Source organism: Neovison vison, chromosome 7, assembly GCF_020171115.1.
Source record: "Neovison vison isolate M4711 chromosome 7, ASM_NN_V1, whole genome shotgun sequence".
Taxonomy (NCBI): domain Eukaryota; kingdom Metazoa; phylum Chordata; class Mammalia; order Carnivora; family Mustelidae; genus Neogale; species Neogale vison.
In genome coordinates this window covers 151,496,892-151,511,392 of record NC_058097.1, presented here as the reverse complement: position 1 = coordinate 151,511,392, position 14,501 = coordinate 151,496,892, and the positions used below count along the sequence as shown (strand labels likewise).

Below are 14,501 nucleotides of genomic sequence, written 5' to 3'. Positions count from 1 at the left end.
CGGGTTTGCCCCTAGTGAGATGCTTGCTGCGGGCCATTCTGGGCCCTCGGTGCCCATCTGGAGAATGGGGCACCGCCTCCCAAAGACCTCCCACCAGGGGTCCTGAAAGGAAGGGGAGATTAACGATGAGGTGCCCAGGGCAGTTTTAGTGGCAGCTACAATGGAGGGAGACCGAGGGTCACCATGACTAGAAAGGAGAGGCAGGGGGTGAGTGGGAGGACACAGGCAGGGCAGGTTGGGACAGGGGTGTGGGGCAAGGTCCGGGAGAGCACTAAGAACCAGCCTTTCTAGAAAGCCAACCTCAGGAAATAATTCTCAATGCGGACAAAGTTTATACATAAACACGCTCATCACATATGAATTAATAAGCGTATGAAAGTACACATAAAGTTGGAACAAGGGGAAAAGGATGGTATATCTGATTGCTGACAAACTATTAAAAATGCTGCTTAAGATTTGAAAAACATACAAAAATACCTATTAAAATGCTCAGGGGAAACAAAAGGATACAAAATTAGACACAAAAGAAACATCTCAAACTATGAAACACAAAAGACTAGAGTCTGAAATGGGGCCTTTCTACTTGTAGCCATGACTGTGCAACTTACTTCCTGATTTTAGGTCCTGATTTATAAAATCCTGCAAGGTTGTTGAGGCTTCAAGAGAGCGCATTTAAAGTACCTGGCACAGTTCATGGCGCTCAGTAAATAGCAGTGGTCATTATTACCTTGACCACATAAAAATCATTTAAAGAAAAAAAAATCATTTAAAGTTCCACAAACTTCAGAAGACTGTAAGAGAAGCTACTCAAATAGGGTGGGGCTATAGGTGCCCTTTTTTATGATCATATTTACACTTTAAACTTTCCAAATTTCTTCTAATAAGCATGCAGGCAACAAAGAGCCAGCTCTTGGAGCAACGCTACAAATCAGGCTCTTGGCAGATGACGGCCACCATGCCCAGTGAACGGGATATGTGGACACTGGGTAACTTGGGAAAGTACTAGAGCATCCCCCTTGGGCTCACGTCCAGCTCCAGCTGAAAGCAGAGTTTCTACCTTCGTTTTTTCCTCCTTTACCCTGAGAGATGGGCCACCCTGACTTCTCCCTAAAGATGGGAGAAAGAGCCAGGTGACAAGGGTGCCAGAAGCCACAGAGAGGCCACAGGGGAGAGAACACGATTCCATGGTGATGGATGGTGGGAAGACAAGGCTTCTACGGCTGGTGGCTTTGAAGGCATGAAAGGGAGGCGGAAGAGGAAGACACAGCATGGAATGAGAAGAGGCAGAGCGGGGAAGAGAGGAAAAGAGAGAAATGTGAAAAAGAGAAAAGAGAAGGATCTTTCCTTCTCTCTTTCCATCCCAGCCCAGCTGGAAGAAGGGCCACCAGGACTTCTGTCTAGCTAAGCTGAAAAGAGAAGCCAAAAGCTTCCATCACCATGTGTGCTCTCCCTCTGGTCCTCAGCTGAGCAGGCTGATCCTTCTCACCCCCCGAACCTCTCCCAGCAGTTAGTAGGGGCAGTGCTGAGGGAATACAGGGAGCAGGCAGGGGAGTGAGGCAGGCAGGGGAAGGGGCTCATAGGGTAGGTGTGTTGGTTTAGTCCCAAAAGTCGGAAAAACAAAGGCCCCAAAGGGGCTCCTCAAACCCGGGTATTTCCAGAGGGACTGATCATCCGAGCCGCCGGATGTTGAGCAGAGAGAGCGGTCACTGAACCTACGCCCCATCAGCCAGGCAGCATCTAGGGTCCAACAGCCAGGCCAAAAGGAGAAGAGAATCTAATTTACAGAGGGCTTCAGCCCACCCTTCAATGGGATCAGGGGAGGGCCAGGGGCAAGGGGTGGATGGCTCAGAGCTAATGAAGTTCCCTCCCACTCCATGGAACTGCGTTTAGGATCAAGACCAGCCTGCAAGTGATTCCAGCCTTGCTGGGTTTTTGATTAAAGCCCTGATAGGGTGTCACATCGCTGTAACAACATAGTCTGGCCACGGGCAACCTATTGCTGAACAAATTTACAAACAAATCCTGTCTGGAGCTGGAATCCAGCCTGATGAAAGAATCTGGCTTTCTGAAACTGAGCCCCTAAGCCAGCCCCCCCATGGTATATGGGCCCAGGACCACAGCTTTTCCTTAAAATCGCCCCTGGTCCAAAGAAAATTTCAAATGGGCCACTCAGAGGTCAGCCCCTCATTTGCAGAAGTTTTCCCACACAAGAGTTGTCTCTTTGACTTTGCTCTACTCAGCTCTCACCACTGGAGGGGAGAAGAGGGGGAGGGAAGGCCCAGGAAAGGGTGCAGAGGTACAAGAACTCAGGTGGAAAGCCAGACATGCTTGTGTGCAGGAGATCCCTCCAGACAAGAACGTCTTTCTGGCTTAGAAGATTTAGGGCTATGTCTCTTTAAGGGAGGACTGCTTCATGGGGCCTCACACAAAAAGGCAGAGAGATAAAAGATATCATCCCACTCATCCCCTTTAGCAATTAAGAATAAAGAATATATATTAAAAAAAAAAGAATAAAGAATACAAAAATGAAAACACAAAAGCACTCGGAAGGCAAAAATACATACCATTTTTGTATTATGAAACACCAAAAGGAAACTGTTTTTATGAGGGCACATGGGGAAGAGAGGGGAGGATAAAGGGATTTGGAAAACACAGAGTGAAGGAGACACACTGAACACATGGCCCCTGAGGGGCAGACAGAACGTACAGTGAGGGAACCCCACCAAGAGCACCACTATGGAGAGCCAGCCAATGTGAGCTGGGCGTCGGAACCATGGCCCGGCACTGACCACTGACTGTGCCCCCTCGGTGTCTGCCCCAGAAGCTGTTTCAGCCCTATGGCCAACAGTTCTCAGCCCCTGCCTCAGAGGCCCCTTCCCTCCCCCACAGCCAGGAGGTCACCTACACTGCATGGACAAGGGTGACACAATCTCCTCATCCATGTCATCCACGTCGTCCGTCATGATGAAGTGGGCGGGGTTGGGGCGCGAGCTGCCCATCCAGCTGGGGTCTATGTTGAGAGCAGCCACCAGGGAGTGGATGCCGGGGTTGTTGACAATCTGGAAGCCACAGAGGATCTCAATCTGCTGCCAGCGGTGCAGGCGCTCCCGCAGTGCTGCTGTCACCTCGCTCAGAGCTTGCCTGGAGCATGGGGAGACAAGTGAAGCCATGGGCACCTGGGAGCCCCAGCAGGAATGAGTCCTCTCAGAGGAGCAAGCGGGGTGGGGGTGGGGGTGCAGGGCAGAACCACAGTTAAGTCAGACACAGAAGGGCAAGGTAGGAGCCAGGTAAAGGCCGGGGCGGGAGACCAGCACTGCCCCTCCACCAGAGAGGAAGTACAACTTGGGTGGGGACTTTGTCCTCCCCCAGCTCAGAGGCTGGGTGGATGTCACCAGAGCAGGCAGCAGGTGCTACTCACTTGGCAGTCAGAATTTTGTGATCCACATCGTCCAGAGAAGAGCTGTGGGCCACGTGGAAGGTGCCAAAGAGTGTGTTTCTCTTCTTTTTTATCTTCTCAGCCTGCAAAGATGAGGTCCTCAGCTTAAACAGAGCAGGGATTAGAGACTGGAAATGAGACGTCCCTTTCTGTGGTGGGGTCCCCCTCCTCCTAGCACAGCTTGGGCTGCACGAGAGAAAGGAAGAGAATAAGGAAAAGGAAGGCGAGGGAAGGGCAAAGAGTGAGGAAGGAAGAATATGGAGGCAATGAGAGAAGCAGGAAGACCCCCGACCCCAGGAGTGCTCTGGCCCATGGCAGGCCGGGGCTGTCAGAGCCTTCCCTCTACCTGCTCCACCGGCTTCCTCTTTCCAGAAGGCAGGTGGGAGCACACCCATACCCTCATTCCCTCCTCCAGAAACTTGAGGACATCATCAGGAACTATGTATCAGGAAAAGAAAAAGAACCCAGCACCAGGATACCTCCTGGTCCCACAGGAGGGATGGAGAGAGGAGGAAGGGCAGGGAAAGGGAGCAGGCCAGGAGCGGAGAGGACAGCAGGAGGGCGCATCTCACCCCCTCCTTGGCCACCAGCAGTTGCTTCTCGGCGTTTTGCTTCTTGATGTTATAGTACTGCACCTCCACCTCGTGGGTCAGCTGCAGCCACTTCTGAAGGGCCTCTGGAGCATACCATGAGCTGTGTGATTCCAGTTCCTTCTCAGCTTTCCTCAGGGCCTCCCGGACCTGTGCAGCCAAGAGGTGCGACCCATTTACTGATGCCAAGACCCCCTCCAGTCTTCTGTCTGATACCACTGAGTTCAGAGTTCTCACCTGCTAGCTCATGGGAGCTTTCAAGCCTCTCAAGAGGCTTGTATTTTATACACTACAAGGACACAAGCTCAGGGGCCAGTCACCTACTTAAGGTCACCAGATCTCAAATTGAGATTTTTCTGTTGCCTGGACTAGAGCGCTGTTTGCCCACACAATGAGCTGTCCCTCCTGGGGCACAGCCAAACTCAGCAATCCTCCCTGCTCTCTTGAGGCACAGGTCAGTTTAGTGAATCATCTTCTTTCTGGGAGTTGGGGGTCTGTGTTTAGACCTCAAGACAACACAATGTGGCAGAAAAAGCACTCGACTGGGAATCTGGAAATCTGGTTCTGGTCCCTGGTCTGTCACTCAACTGGTCCTGCAGATCTCAATTCTGTGTGAGGAAGGATTTTTTTTCCTTGAAAATCCAAACCATAAGTGAAGGGTGATCTCAGGAGGAGGTTTGCAAACCGCTCAGGTCAGAGAGACCTTAAAAATGATTGCTACTCCCGGGGCACCTGGATGGCTCAGTGGGTTAAAGCCTCTGCCTTAGGCTCAGGTCAGGATCCCAGGGTCCTGGGATCGAACCCTGAATCTGGCTCTCTTCTCAGCAGGGAGTCTGCTTCTCCCTCTCTCTCTGCCTGCCTCTCTGCCTACTTGTGATCTCTGTCAAATAAATAAATAAAATCTTTAAAAAAAAAAAGATTGCTACTCTGGAAGGCGGTTGGCCTGAATGCTCTCCAAGTCTCCTGTAGCCCAGAGGCTTGGCCTATGAGTCTCCCATTGGTTCAAGCAGAATACAGGATTGGGGAATCAAAGATAAATCAATAGAAAATAACCAAACCAAAGCACAGAGAGAGAGATAGAGAAAAGACACAACTAAGTAAGCATAAGAGACAAGTGGAGTCCAGGGCTGGTAGGCTTTGAAGGGCACCCTCGACAAAGTGAGTAGACAACAATCACACTTACTTTTAACATGGATGTTGCCAAAGGAGGCTTAGACATGAAAGAACCAATGTGTAAGCAGAAATCTCACTGACTTCTCAAGCAAGGAGCAGACAACGAAGCAGACGATCACAAAGCACTGAACCTGGAAGGTCTGAGATTACAAAGACATTATCTACACTGGATTCCTTGCTATCTTCCCCAGGCTATAGTATACACTGAACTTTAGCTGGTCAGAATCCCAGAGAAAAGGGATTGAGAACAGGCTTATTATGCCCAGCTTCAACCAATGGGGCAAGTACCCCAAGGCAGGCCTGAGGTTCTCTCCATGGCCTACAGTAGACTGGGAGGCCTCAGCTAAAGAGAACACCTTTATTCCTTAGACAGCAAATGAGAAGACCAATCTTCACAGGGTTTTTGTTCCTTGAAAAAGAAACTATATACAACCTACTCCTGGCTTTGTAGATTTAAAATGAAGAACAGATGGGTGCCTGGGTGGCTCAGGTCATGATCCCAGAGGCCTGGGACTGAGTCCCACATTGGGCTTCCAGCTCCACAGAGAGTCTGCTTCTCCCTCTGACCTTCTCCTCGCTCATGCTCTCTCTCACTGCTTCTCTCTCCCTAATAAATAAATAAAATTTAAACAAAAATAAAATAAAATGAAGAGCAGATACCTCAGAGTCTAATACACCAAGTCTGAAAATGTGTGATCCAGTTCCACCTTGAAAGGAGTGAAAGGAATGGGAAAAGTTAAGGGGAGAACAGGAAGAGAAGAGGAAAAAGAGCAAACAGACGGAAGTGCGACAGTCAGGAAAGGCTGGCCTAACAGGCGCAAAACTATTTAATGAGAGAAATACAAAACAGGGAAATGGAAATGAGGGTGGGGGAGTTAGGAGACAGAGACAGACACATCTTGCCACACACAAGGAATAAATGCCCAAAGGAGAGAAGAGCTATGGCAAGTTAGAGTATTCTTTTGTTCTGTGGATGTGGTTCTCAACCTGTCACACACCAGGATCTTGTGGGGAACTTTAAAAATACTGAACTCTGGACCCACACCTGAATTTCATTGATCTGGGGGTGCTGGTCTGGGTATCAAAAATTTCAAATGCTCTCACAGTGTTCTAATATGCAGCAAAGCTAATAACCACTGGCCATGTGCTTTACAGGGTCACACCGGGCTCCCACTTCCCTATAGGATGCAGTAGGTCATGACAGAAGAACAATTCTGATCCAACGCAAAATCTGGGGAAAGCTAAGTTACAAAAATTATGAAATTCTCGAATGACAAATTATTATAATTATGAAAAATTTTCGAAGACATCAAAGGGCTACAGAAGCAATAAGACTAGGTCTATGGTTCTCAAAGTAGGATCCAGTGATCTTTGAACACATCCTTTCAGAGCATCTGTAAGACCAAACTATTTTTATAATAATACTAAGACATTATTTACCTACCTTTTTCTCTCCCTTTCTCTCCCAATGACTATGGATTTCTCCAGAGATTACATGAGTAATATCAAAACAGATTGACCAGAGATACTAATGTAAGAATCCAGTAGTACATTAAGCCACACAGTAAAAATAGTTGCAAAATTGTAAAGAAAAAAAATTCTTAATTTTTTATTTTGAAAAATGAAGTAATTTTTCAAAAATGTTATTTGTGTTAATTTATAAGGAGTTTAATATACTTATTTTAAATGAAATAGTATTTTTTTAAGGATTTTATTTATTTATTTGACAGAGAGAGGAGACACCGTCAGAGAGGGAACACAAGCCGGCGTAGTGGAAGAGGGAGAAGCAGGCTTCCTGCGGAGCAGGGAGCCCAATGTGGGACTCAATCCCAGGACCCTGGGATTATGACCTGAGCCAAAGGCAGACGCTTAACAACTGAGCCACCCGGGCGTTCCAGAATTAGTTTTTTTTTTTTTTTTTTTTTTTTTTTTTAAGATTATTTGTAATCTCTACACCCAACGTGGAACTCAAACTCATGACCTTGAGATCAAGAGCTGCAAGCTCTTCTGTCTGAGTCAGCCAGGCACTCCCAAATTAGTAAATTTTTTTTTTTTAATTTTCTCAGTTCTAACTAGGTAAATAGCAACATATTTCCCCTTTAAAAATGTTTTAAAATAATTTTTAAGAGTAAAAGGGTCCTGAGGCCAAAAAGTTTGAGAACCACTGGACTAAATGAACTAAAAATCCAGAGAGGGAGAAAAAGCCTTTCTAAGGTAAGTTCACAACTGTCAGCCATTTTCTTCCTTGGAGGCTTTTGATAGTTCTGGGTGAGAGCTGATAACTGGGCTTGGCCCAGGCAATGGGACTCCACCAGAGCCCAGAAAAACCAGCCTAACTTTTGTTGGTAGTATGGTACTGATATGACAGATTGGAAATGGAGATATCCCAAACATACATACCATTTTCTTCAATGAACATTTACTGAGCTCTGAGGCTGTGCAGAACACATAGCTAGGCCAAAGGACAGACTAAAATCTCCCATAATTTCAAAATACTTGGGAAACAAAATATTGCAGGAAGGAAGGGACCTGCCTCAAACACACTGCTAGTCCTCCCCTCAAGAGAGCTTCAAAATTGTGAAGCTGTGATGAGCAGGAGGCCGACGGGATAAATTAAAATCCTCCCAGTGACAGACATGAATCTCTCATGGGTTCAGGAGAAAGAAATCCACCAGCTCTCAAGAAAAAGGAAGGGACACGGCTGAGAAACTGGGACAAATGAGTGCTAGACCAAGTCCTACTAAAACTACCAACCCAGTTCCAACACAGCTCAATTTCAGATTGGCCTGAGGTGATGAGATATTCACACTATGTACCTAACAGAGGAAAGGGGGTGGGAGGTGTCCCTATTTGATGGAGGACAAAATCATCTGGGGTCTCTGTTATTGTTTTATACACACTGTCCAGCATTTAATGAAAATAAATTGCTAGACATGAGAAGAGGCAGGAAAATATAACCAATAATTAAGAGGAAAAATAGGCAGTTTCATAAGTGATCTAAACGTGAGAGTTACCACAAAAGGACTTTAAAATAACTATGAAATCTTCAAGAAAATATAGAAAAATGGACGCAATAGTTGAAAAGACAGAAATTCTGGGCAGGAAACTGAAATCTATAAGAGAGAAAATTGAGCATTCTAGATCTGAAAACTACAGATATCTGGGAGTAGGATCCCACTGAATGATGGGTTAAACACCACAAGGTTCAAGCAGAATACAGGATTGGGGAATCAAAGATAAATCAATAGAAAATAACCAAACCAAAGCACAGAGAGAGAGAGAGAGAGAAGACACAACTAAGTAAGCATAAGAGACAAGTGGAGTACAATGAAAAGGTCTCGCACGAAGACTGGATCCCCAGAAGGAGAGGAGGAAATGGAACAGAAGCACTAGGCAAACGCCAAAGAGCAGGTGCACCCGGCGGCTGTCGGGCAAAATACTCTGTATGTGTCCATAAGGGCGAACTGATAATCATGTTTAAGTGTCTTACACCCGTACAGCCTACATCCAAAAATAATATTTTGGGCTGCTTACTATGGACAGCGGTGCTTTATGATCTCTAACCTTGATTATAAATATGTCTATTACCCTTTTAGTTTCTTCAACTTTTGCTTTAGATATATTTTAACTATATTGTTAGATGTATGCAAATTGAGTGTTATTATATGTTACTGTTGGATTCACACATTTATGATTTTTGTCTCCAGTAATACTTCCTGCCCTAAAGCCTGCTTTGTCTGATACTAATATAGCTACTCCTGATTTAGTTTCTTCTGTGTTTGTATCATGTATCTTTGCTCATCCTTTTACTTTGAACCATTTTGTATCCTTCAAGTGTATTTCTTGTCAACAGCACATACCTGGGTTTTGTATTTTTATCCATTCTGACAACTCTTTGCCTTCCGATTGTATTGTTTAGTCGGTTTACCTAAAACAAGTCTCAACACATTTGAAATAATTGAAAACATATAGTATGTGTTCTCTGACCACAGCAAAATCAAATTAGAAATTAATGAGAAAGAACTAGAAAAGTTCCCAAGTGTGTGAAAATTAGGCCACATATTTACTCTAAATAACCATGGACTCCCCCTAAAAAATTGCAATATAAATTAGAAAATCTTTTAAACTGAATGATAATGAAAATATGAAATACCAGAACTCAGCAGCAGCTAAGGCAGTGCTGAGCTGGAAATTTACAGCTCTAAATGCCTATGTTGGAAAATATTAAAGGTTTTAAAATCAATAACCTAATCTTCCACCTCAAAAAGCTAGGGCGAAAAGAAAGCTAAAAAATAAGAGGAACCGAGCTGGCTCAGTTGGTGGAACAGGCAACTCTTGATCTCAAGGGTCATAAGTTTGAGTTCCATGTTGGGCATAAAGATTGCTTAAAAATAAAATCTTAAAAAAAAAAAAAAAAAGCCTAGAAAAATAAGCAAGTTAAAAAAATTTTTCAAAGTGTAAGATGTCTACACTGAAAACTACATAACATCTGAGAGAAATTTTAAAAGACCTAAGTAGGGGCACCTGGGTGGCTCAGTGGGTTAAGTGTCTGCCTTTGACTTGCGTCATGGTCCCACAGTCCTGGGATCGAGCCCCGAATTGGGCTCCCTGCTCAGCTCTCTCTCTGCTGCTCGCCTAGCTTGTCTCTCTCTCTGGCTTTCTCTCTTTCTTTCACTCTCATATAAATAAGTAAATAACCTAAATAGGTGACAGGACAAACAATGCTCATGGATTAGAAAACTTGTTTGGTTAAAATGTCAATTTTCAGGGTGCCTGGGTGGCTCAGCCATTAAGCGTCTGCCTTCGGTTCAGGTCGTGATGCCAAGGTCCTGGGATGGAGCCCTGCTTTAAGCCCCGCATCCGGCTCTCTGCTTGGCGGGAAGCCTGCTTCTCCCTCTCCCATTCCCTCTGCTTGTGTTGCCTCTCTCGCTGTGTCTCTCTCTGTCAAATAAATAAGTAAATAAATCTTTAAAAAAATAAAAAGTTAAATGTCAATTTCTTCCAGCATTGATCTATAGATTCAAAGCAAGGCTTTGAATAAAAATCCCAGCAAGGCTTTTGGGGGGAAGTAGGGAAAAGCAGTAGAGTGACAAGCTAATTATGGAAATGCAAAAAACCTAGAAGAGCCAAGGCCACCTTGAAGAATAAAGCTGGAGAACTTACTAGCAATATCAAGCTTTAGTAGAAGATAATGTGGTAGAGAGACCGACAAATGGATGACATAATAAAGTATCTACCTGAAAAAAAAAAAAAAGAACCTTGACTTCCTACTTCATGTCATACACAAAAACTAATTCAAAATAAACTACAAACCTAAATGTGAAAAGTAAAACAATAATACTTCCAGTAGAAAATTTGGAAAAATATCGTGGGGATAGGCAAAATTTCTTAAACAGCTACAAAAAGTCCCAATTGTTAGGAAAAAGATTGATTAAATTGGACTTCATTAAAATCAAGACCTGTTCATTAAAAGACAATATTAAAAGAGCAAAACAAACAAACAAACTACAGGCTGGGAAAATATTTGCAATACATCTATACAGACAACAAGACTTGCATTCAGAAAATATAAAGAACTCTTACAAATCCATTAAGAAGAAGAAGACGACAGACCAAAAAAAAAAAAAAAAAAAGGAGAAGACAGCACAAAAGAGATTCCCAAACAAAATGGTCAATAAATTTATGAAAACGTGTTTCTTATTATTAGTCATTAAGGAAAATGAATATTAAAGTCACAATGAAATATCACTACATCCCTACCAGAATATGTAAAATTGGGGCACCTGGGTGTTTCAGTTGGTTAACTGACTGCCTTCGGCTCGGGTCATGAGCCCAGGGTCCTGGGATCAAGCCCTGCATCAGGCTCTCTGCTCAGCGGGGAGCCTGCTTCCCCCCTCTCTCTCTGCCTGCCTCTCTCTGCCTACTTGTGATCTCTCTCTCTGTCAAATAAATAAATTAAATAAAATTTAAAAATCTTTTACGGGGTGTCTGGGTGGCTGAGTGGGTTAAAGCCTCTCCCTTCGGCTCAGGTCATGATCCCAGAGTGTCCTGGGATGGAGCCCCGCATAGGGCTCTCTGCTCAGCGGGGAGTCTGCTTCCTCCAATCTCTCTCTCTGCCTACTTGTGATCTCTGTCAAATAAATAAATAAAAATCTTTAAAAAAAATAAATAAAAGTGACCCCTTTAAAAAAATTTTTAAATCTTTTTTAAAAATGTGCAAAATTTAAAAGCCTAAAACTAACAAGGTTTTTAGGTTGTGGCTCAACTAGAATTCTCACACTTTGCTGGTGCTAGTACGAACTAGTCGAACCATTTTTCGAAAACTGGCTGTTTCTAATAAAACTAAATATATAAATTCCCTATTATATCCAACAGAAGTAAGTGCTTATGCTCATCAAGAGACATGTGCAAGGAAGTTCATAGCAGTGTCATTTAGAAAAGGAGAGAATAAAAAAGAACTGCAAACAACCCAAAAGTCTACCAAAAGGAGAATGGATAAATAATTTAGAATATTCTCGTGCCACGAATTATTACTTAGCAATACGAATAAACTGACTACCACTGCATGCAGTAACATGGATGACTCTCACAGACATAATGCTGAGTGAAAGAAGCCAAGCATGAAGAAAAATACTATATAATGCCATTTATATGAAGTTCAAAATCGGGTAAAACAAATCTGGTTTAGAGATTATAACCGCAGTTATCTTCTAATGGAATACTGATGGGGGAGGTTGGGGGAAGCAAAAGTGAGACTTCTGGGGTGCTTAAAATATATTCTGGGAGCACCTGGGTGGCTCAGTCAGTTAAGCATGTGCCTTCAGCTCAGGTCATGATCCTGGGTCCTGCTCAGTGGGGAGTCTGCCTCTCCCTCTCCCTCTGTCTCTCCCTCCACAGCTCCAGTTCCCCCCAAATTAATAAAATCTTAAAAAATAAAAAAAGGTATTCTGTGTGTTGATCTGGATGGCAGTTATACAGGTACCTGCTCATGTAAAATCTTGAAAAAAATAACTGTTAACATCTATTATCCCCGGGGCACTTGGATGGCTCAGTTGTTAAGGGTTTGCCTTCAGTTCAGGTCATGGTCCCAGGGTCTGGGGATCAAGTTCCACATCAAGCCCCACATTGAGCCCCACTTGGGGCTCTCTTGCTTAGCAGGGAGCCTGCCTCTCCCCCTTCCTCTGCCTGCTTCCCCCGCTCTCCTTGTAAAATAAATAAATAAAATAAAATAAAATACACCTGTTATCCCCTATTCTTTGACTATTTCTTTTGCAACTTTTCCACTACTCCTATTGGTACGACTCTAGCAACTCTTGAAGGTATCGTTTAAGCCAGATTGCAAAGTCCTCCCTCATGAAACATTCCAGCCAGGCTTCTGGCCCCTGCATATTTTCCCCCTTCACCCCCAAGACGCCCAGGAATTTGTACAATCTCCTACCTGCTCCAGCTCCTCCTCAGCATATTTTTGGCGGCTCCGCTCATTCTCGGTACCCTCCCTCAGCTCCTTCAGCCGCTGGGCTTCCTGCTTGGCAAGGTTGATCTCATCACGCAGCTTCTTCTCCAGATGGACCTTTTCCACCTCCACTGTGCGGTGCTCCTCTTGGGCCTTGTGCAGCCTGGGGGCGATGCGGGGAGCTGGAGAAGGCCAGGCAAGGGTGCCAGCCAATATGCCACGCGTTGTGGCATCAAAGAGGAAAATGAGGGCTCTGGCACTGAGAATATATTCTCCTTATTTTGTTGACCGGCTGTGAGTTAGCTCAGGGCCAAAAGGAAACATAGTGGCAACCACATCTCTTATGTTGGCCATCATTTTGCTGCCAGTAATCAAGCTAGGTTCCTGGATATGTGAATCCCTCCTCCAAGGTGCCTCACATACTAAGATCCCAACAATTGCTAGTTTACACGGTATTTCCATGTGTCCTCCCTTCAGATAATTAAATATTGTACCATTAGCAAATTAGACAGGTCCGGATTTAAGACTTAGAAACGGGAAGTAATTGCAGGTAGAACTGAGACTAGAATTCCAATCTGTATGACTCCAAATCCCATAGTTATTCCCCTTATCCTGGGGCTGTCTGGAAGATTCAGCAAATGTAGAATACCCTGCAAGCTAGACCAAAGATCCAGAGAAGGCGCAATGGCTGAGATATGACTGGGGTGGTGGCAGTGGGGATATTTAGGGAAGACAGGAAAGGAATGAGGAAATGAGCAGCAACTCTTGGAGTCCTAAGTACCTGTTCCCAGAGGTGGAGAAAAATGAAATTCATGCGAAAGGGGCTGGGCAGGGCTTGGGAGATCCCCTGCTGCTCCCAGGCCTGAGTTTCCTTTCTAAATATCTTCCATGGTGTTAAGATCTCAAGGACTGAGTTATCATGAAAATACACCTTTGTACCCACCCACACAGTCCCTCTGTTCACTGACAAAACCACTCAGCCTCCTTCCTTCCTCCCTTCCTTCCTTCCTCTACATATCTACGTTAATCCACCCATTCACTCATCCATTCCTTCAGCAAACACTTCCAAGCATCTACTGAATGCCAAGCCCTGCACTAAGTCTCAGATCCATGGAGATGAATGAGAAAATTGCCCTGTCACTGGGGAGCTCAGGATCTAGCCCAATATAGACAAGTAAACAGGTAACTATACACAGTGTGACAAGTTCTATGAGAGAGAGACATACAAGCTGTTGGATGAGCCCAAAGGATGGAGTGATCAACTCTGGCTGAGAGGAGTCAGGGAAGGTGAGGCCTGGGCTAGACCCAGAAGAAAGAGAAAGAGTTTGCTAATCTCTCTGGAAGAAAGCAAGGACGTGGCCACAGTTGGGTCTTCCTACCTTAGTAAGAAATATCAAGTGACAGGAGACCAGGGCAGGAGAGGAAAAGATGATAAAGAAGACAGGGATCTATGGCTTAGACATGAGGTACAGCTGGATAAGTTACAGAACAAAAGGAGCCCTCAGAAAAAAGCACTAACCTCTGAGTTAATCAAGCAGGTGAAACGGAAGAGGCAGAGACAGAACAGAAGTTCTGAAGACAGAACTCAACCTCTAACAACTGCCAAGACCAGACCTGTCAGTGGCTGGAGCCACAAATGAGGTCGTGGGACGAGAAGGGAGGGACAAAGGGAAAGTTCCAGGCGGCAAGCTTCCCACAGACAAACTGCAATCTTCTGCCCACTCCGTCCCTGGAGAGCAAGGGAGGTTGGGTCTCCTCAAGGTACACACCAGGTGGCGCTACAGGCACAGCTGAAAGCAAACCCGAGGCGCCATTTCCTGCCCCCTCTGCTTCCCCTTGCTGAATACCC

At 44.9% G+C, this 14,501-nt stretch overlaps 1 protein-coding gene across 6 annotated transcripts in view; it reads right to left on the bottom strand.

The window, feature by feature from the left end:
• STIM1 (stromal interaction molecule 1) overlaps positions 1-14,501 on the bottom strand; it is a 193,311-nt gene that overhangs the window by 6,904 nt on the left and 171,906 nt on the right. For 3 of the 6 annotated variants that reach the window (XM_044258665.1, XM_044258663.1, XM_044258667.1), the window contains exons 7-11: positions 12,638-12,815; positions 4,009-4,176; positions 3,419-3,519; positions 2,906-3,141; positions 1,645-1,737 (exon numbers count right to left, since the gene is read on the bottom strand). In XM_044258665.1, coding sequence (XP_044114600.1) covers positions 1,645-1,737; positions 2,906-3,141; positions 3,419-3,519; positions 4,009-4,176; positions 12,638-12,815 — 776 coding nt within the window. The remainder of the gene's footprint in view (positions 1-1,644; positions 1,738-2,905; positions 3,142-3,418; positions 3,520-4,008; positions 4,177-12,637; positions 12,816-14,501) is intronic. The other 3 variants (XM_044258666.1, XM_044258664.1, XM_044258668.1) reach the window with 1 other exon arrangement.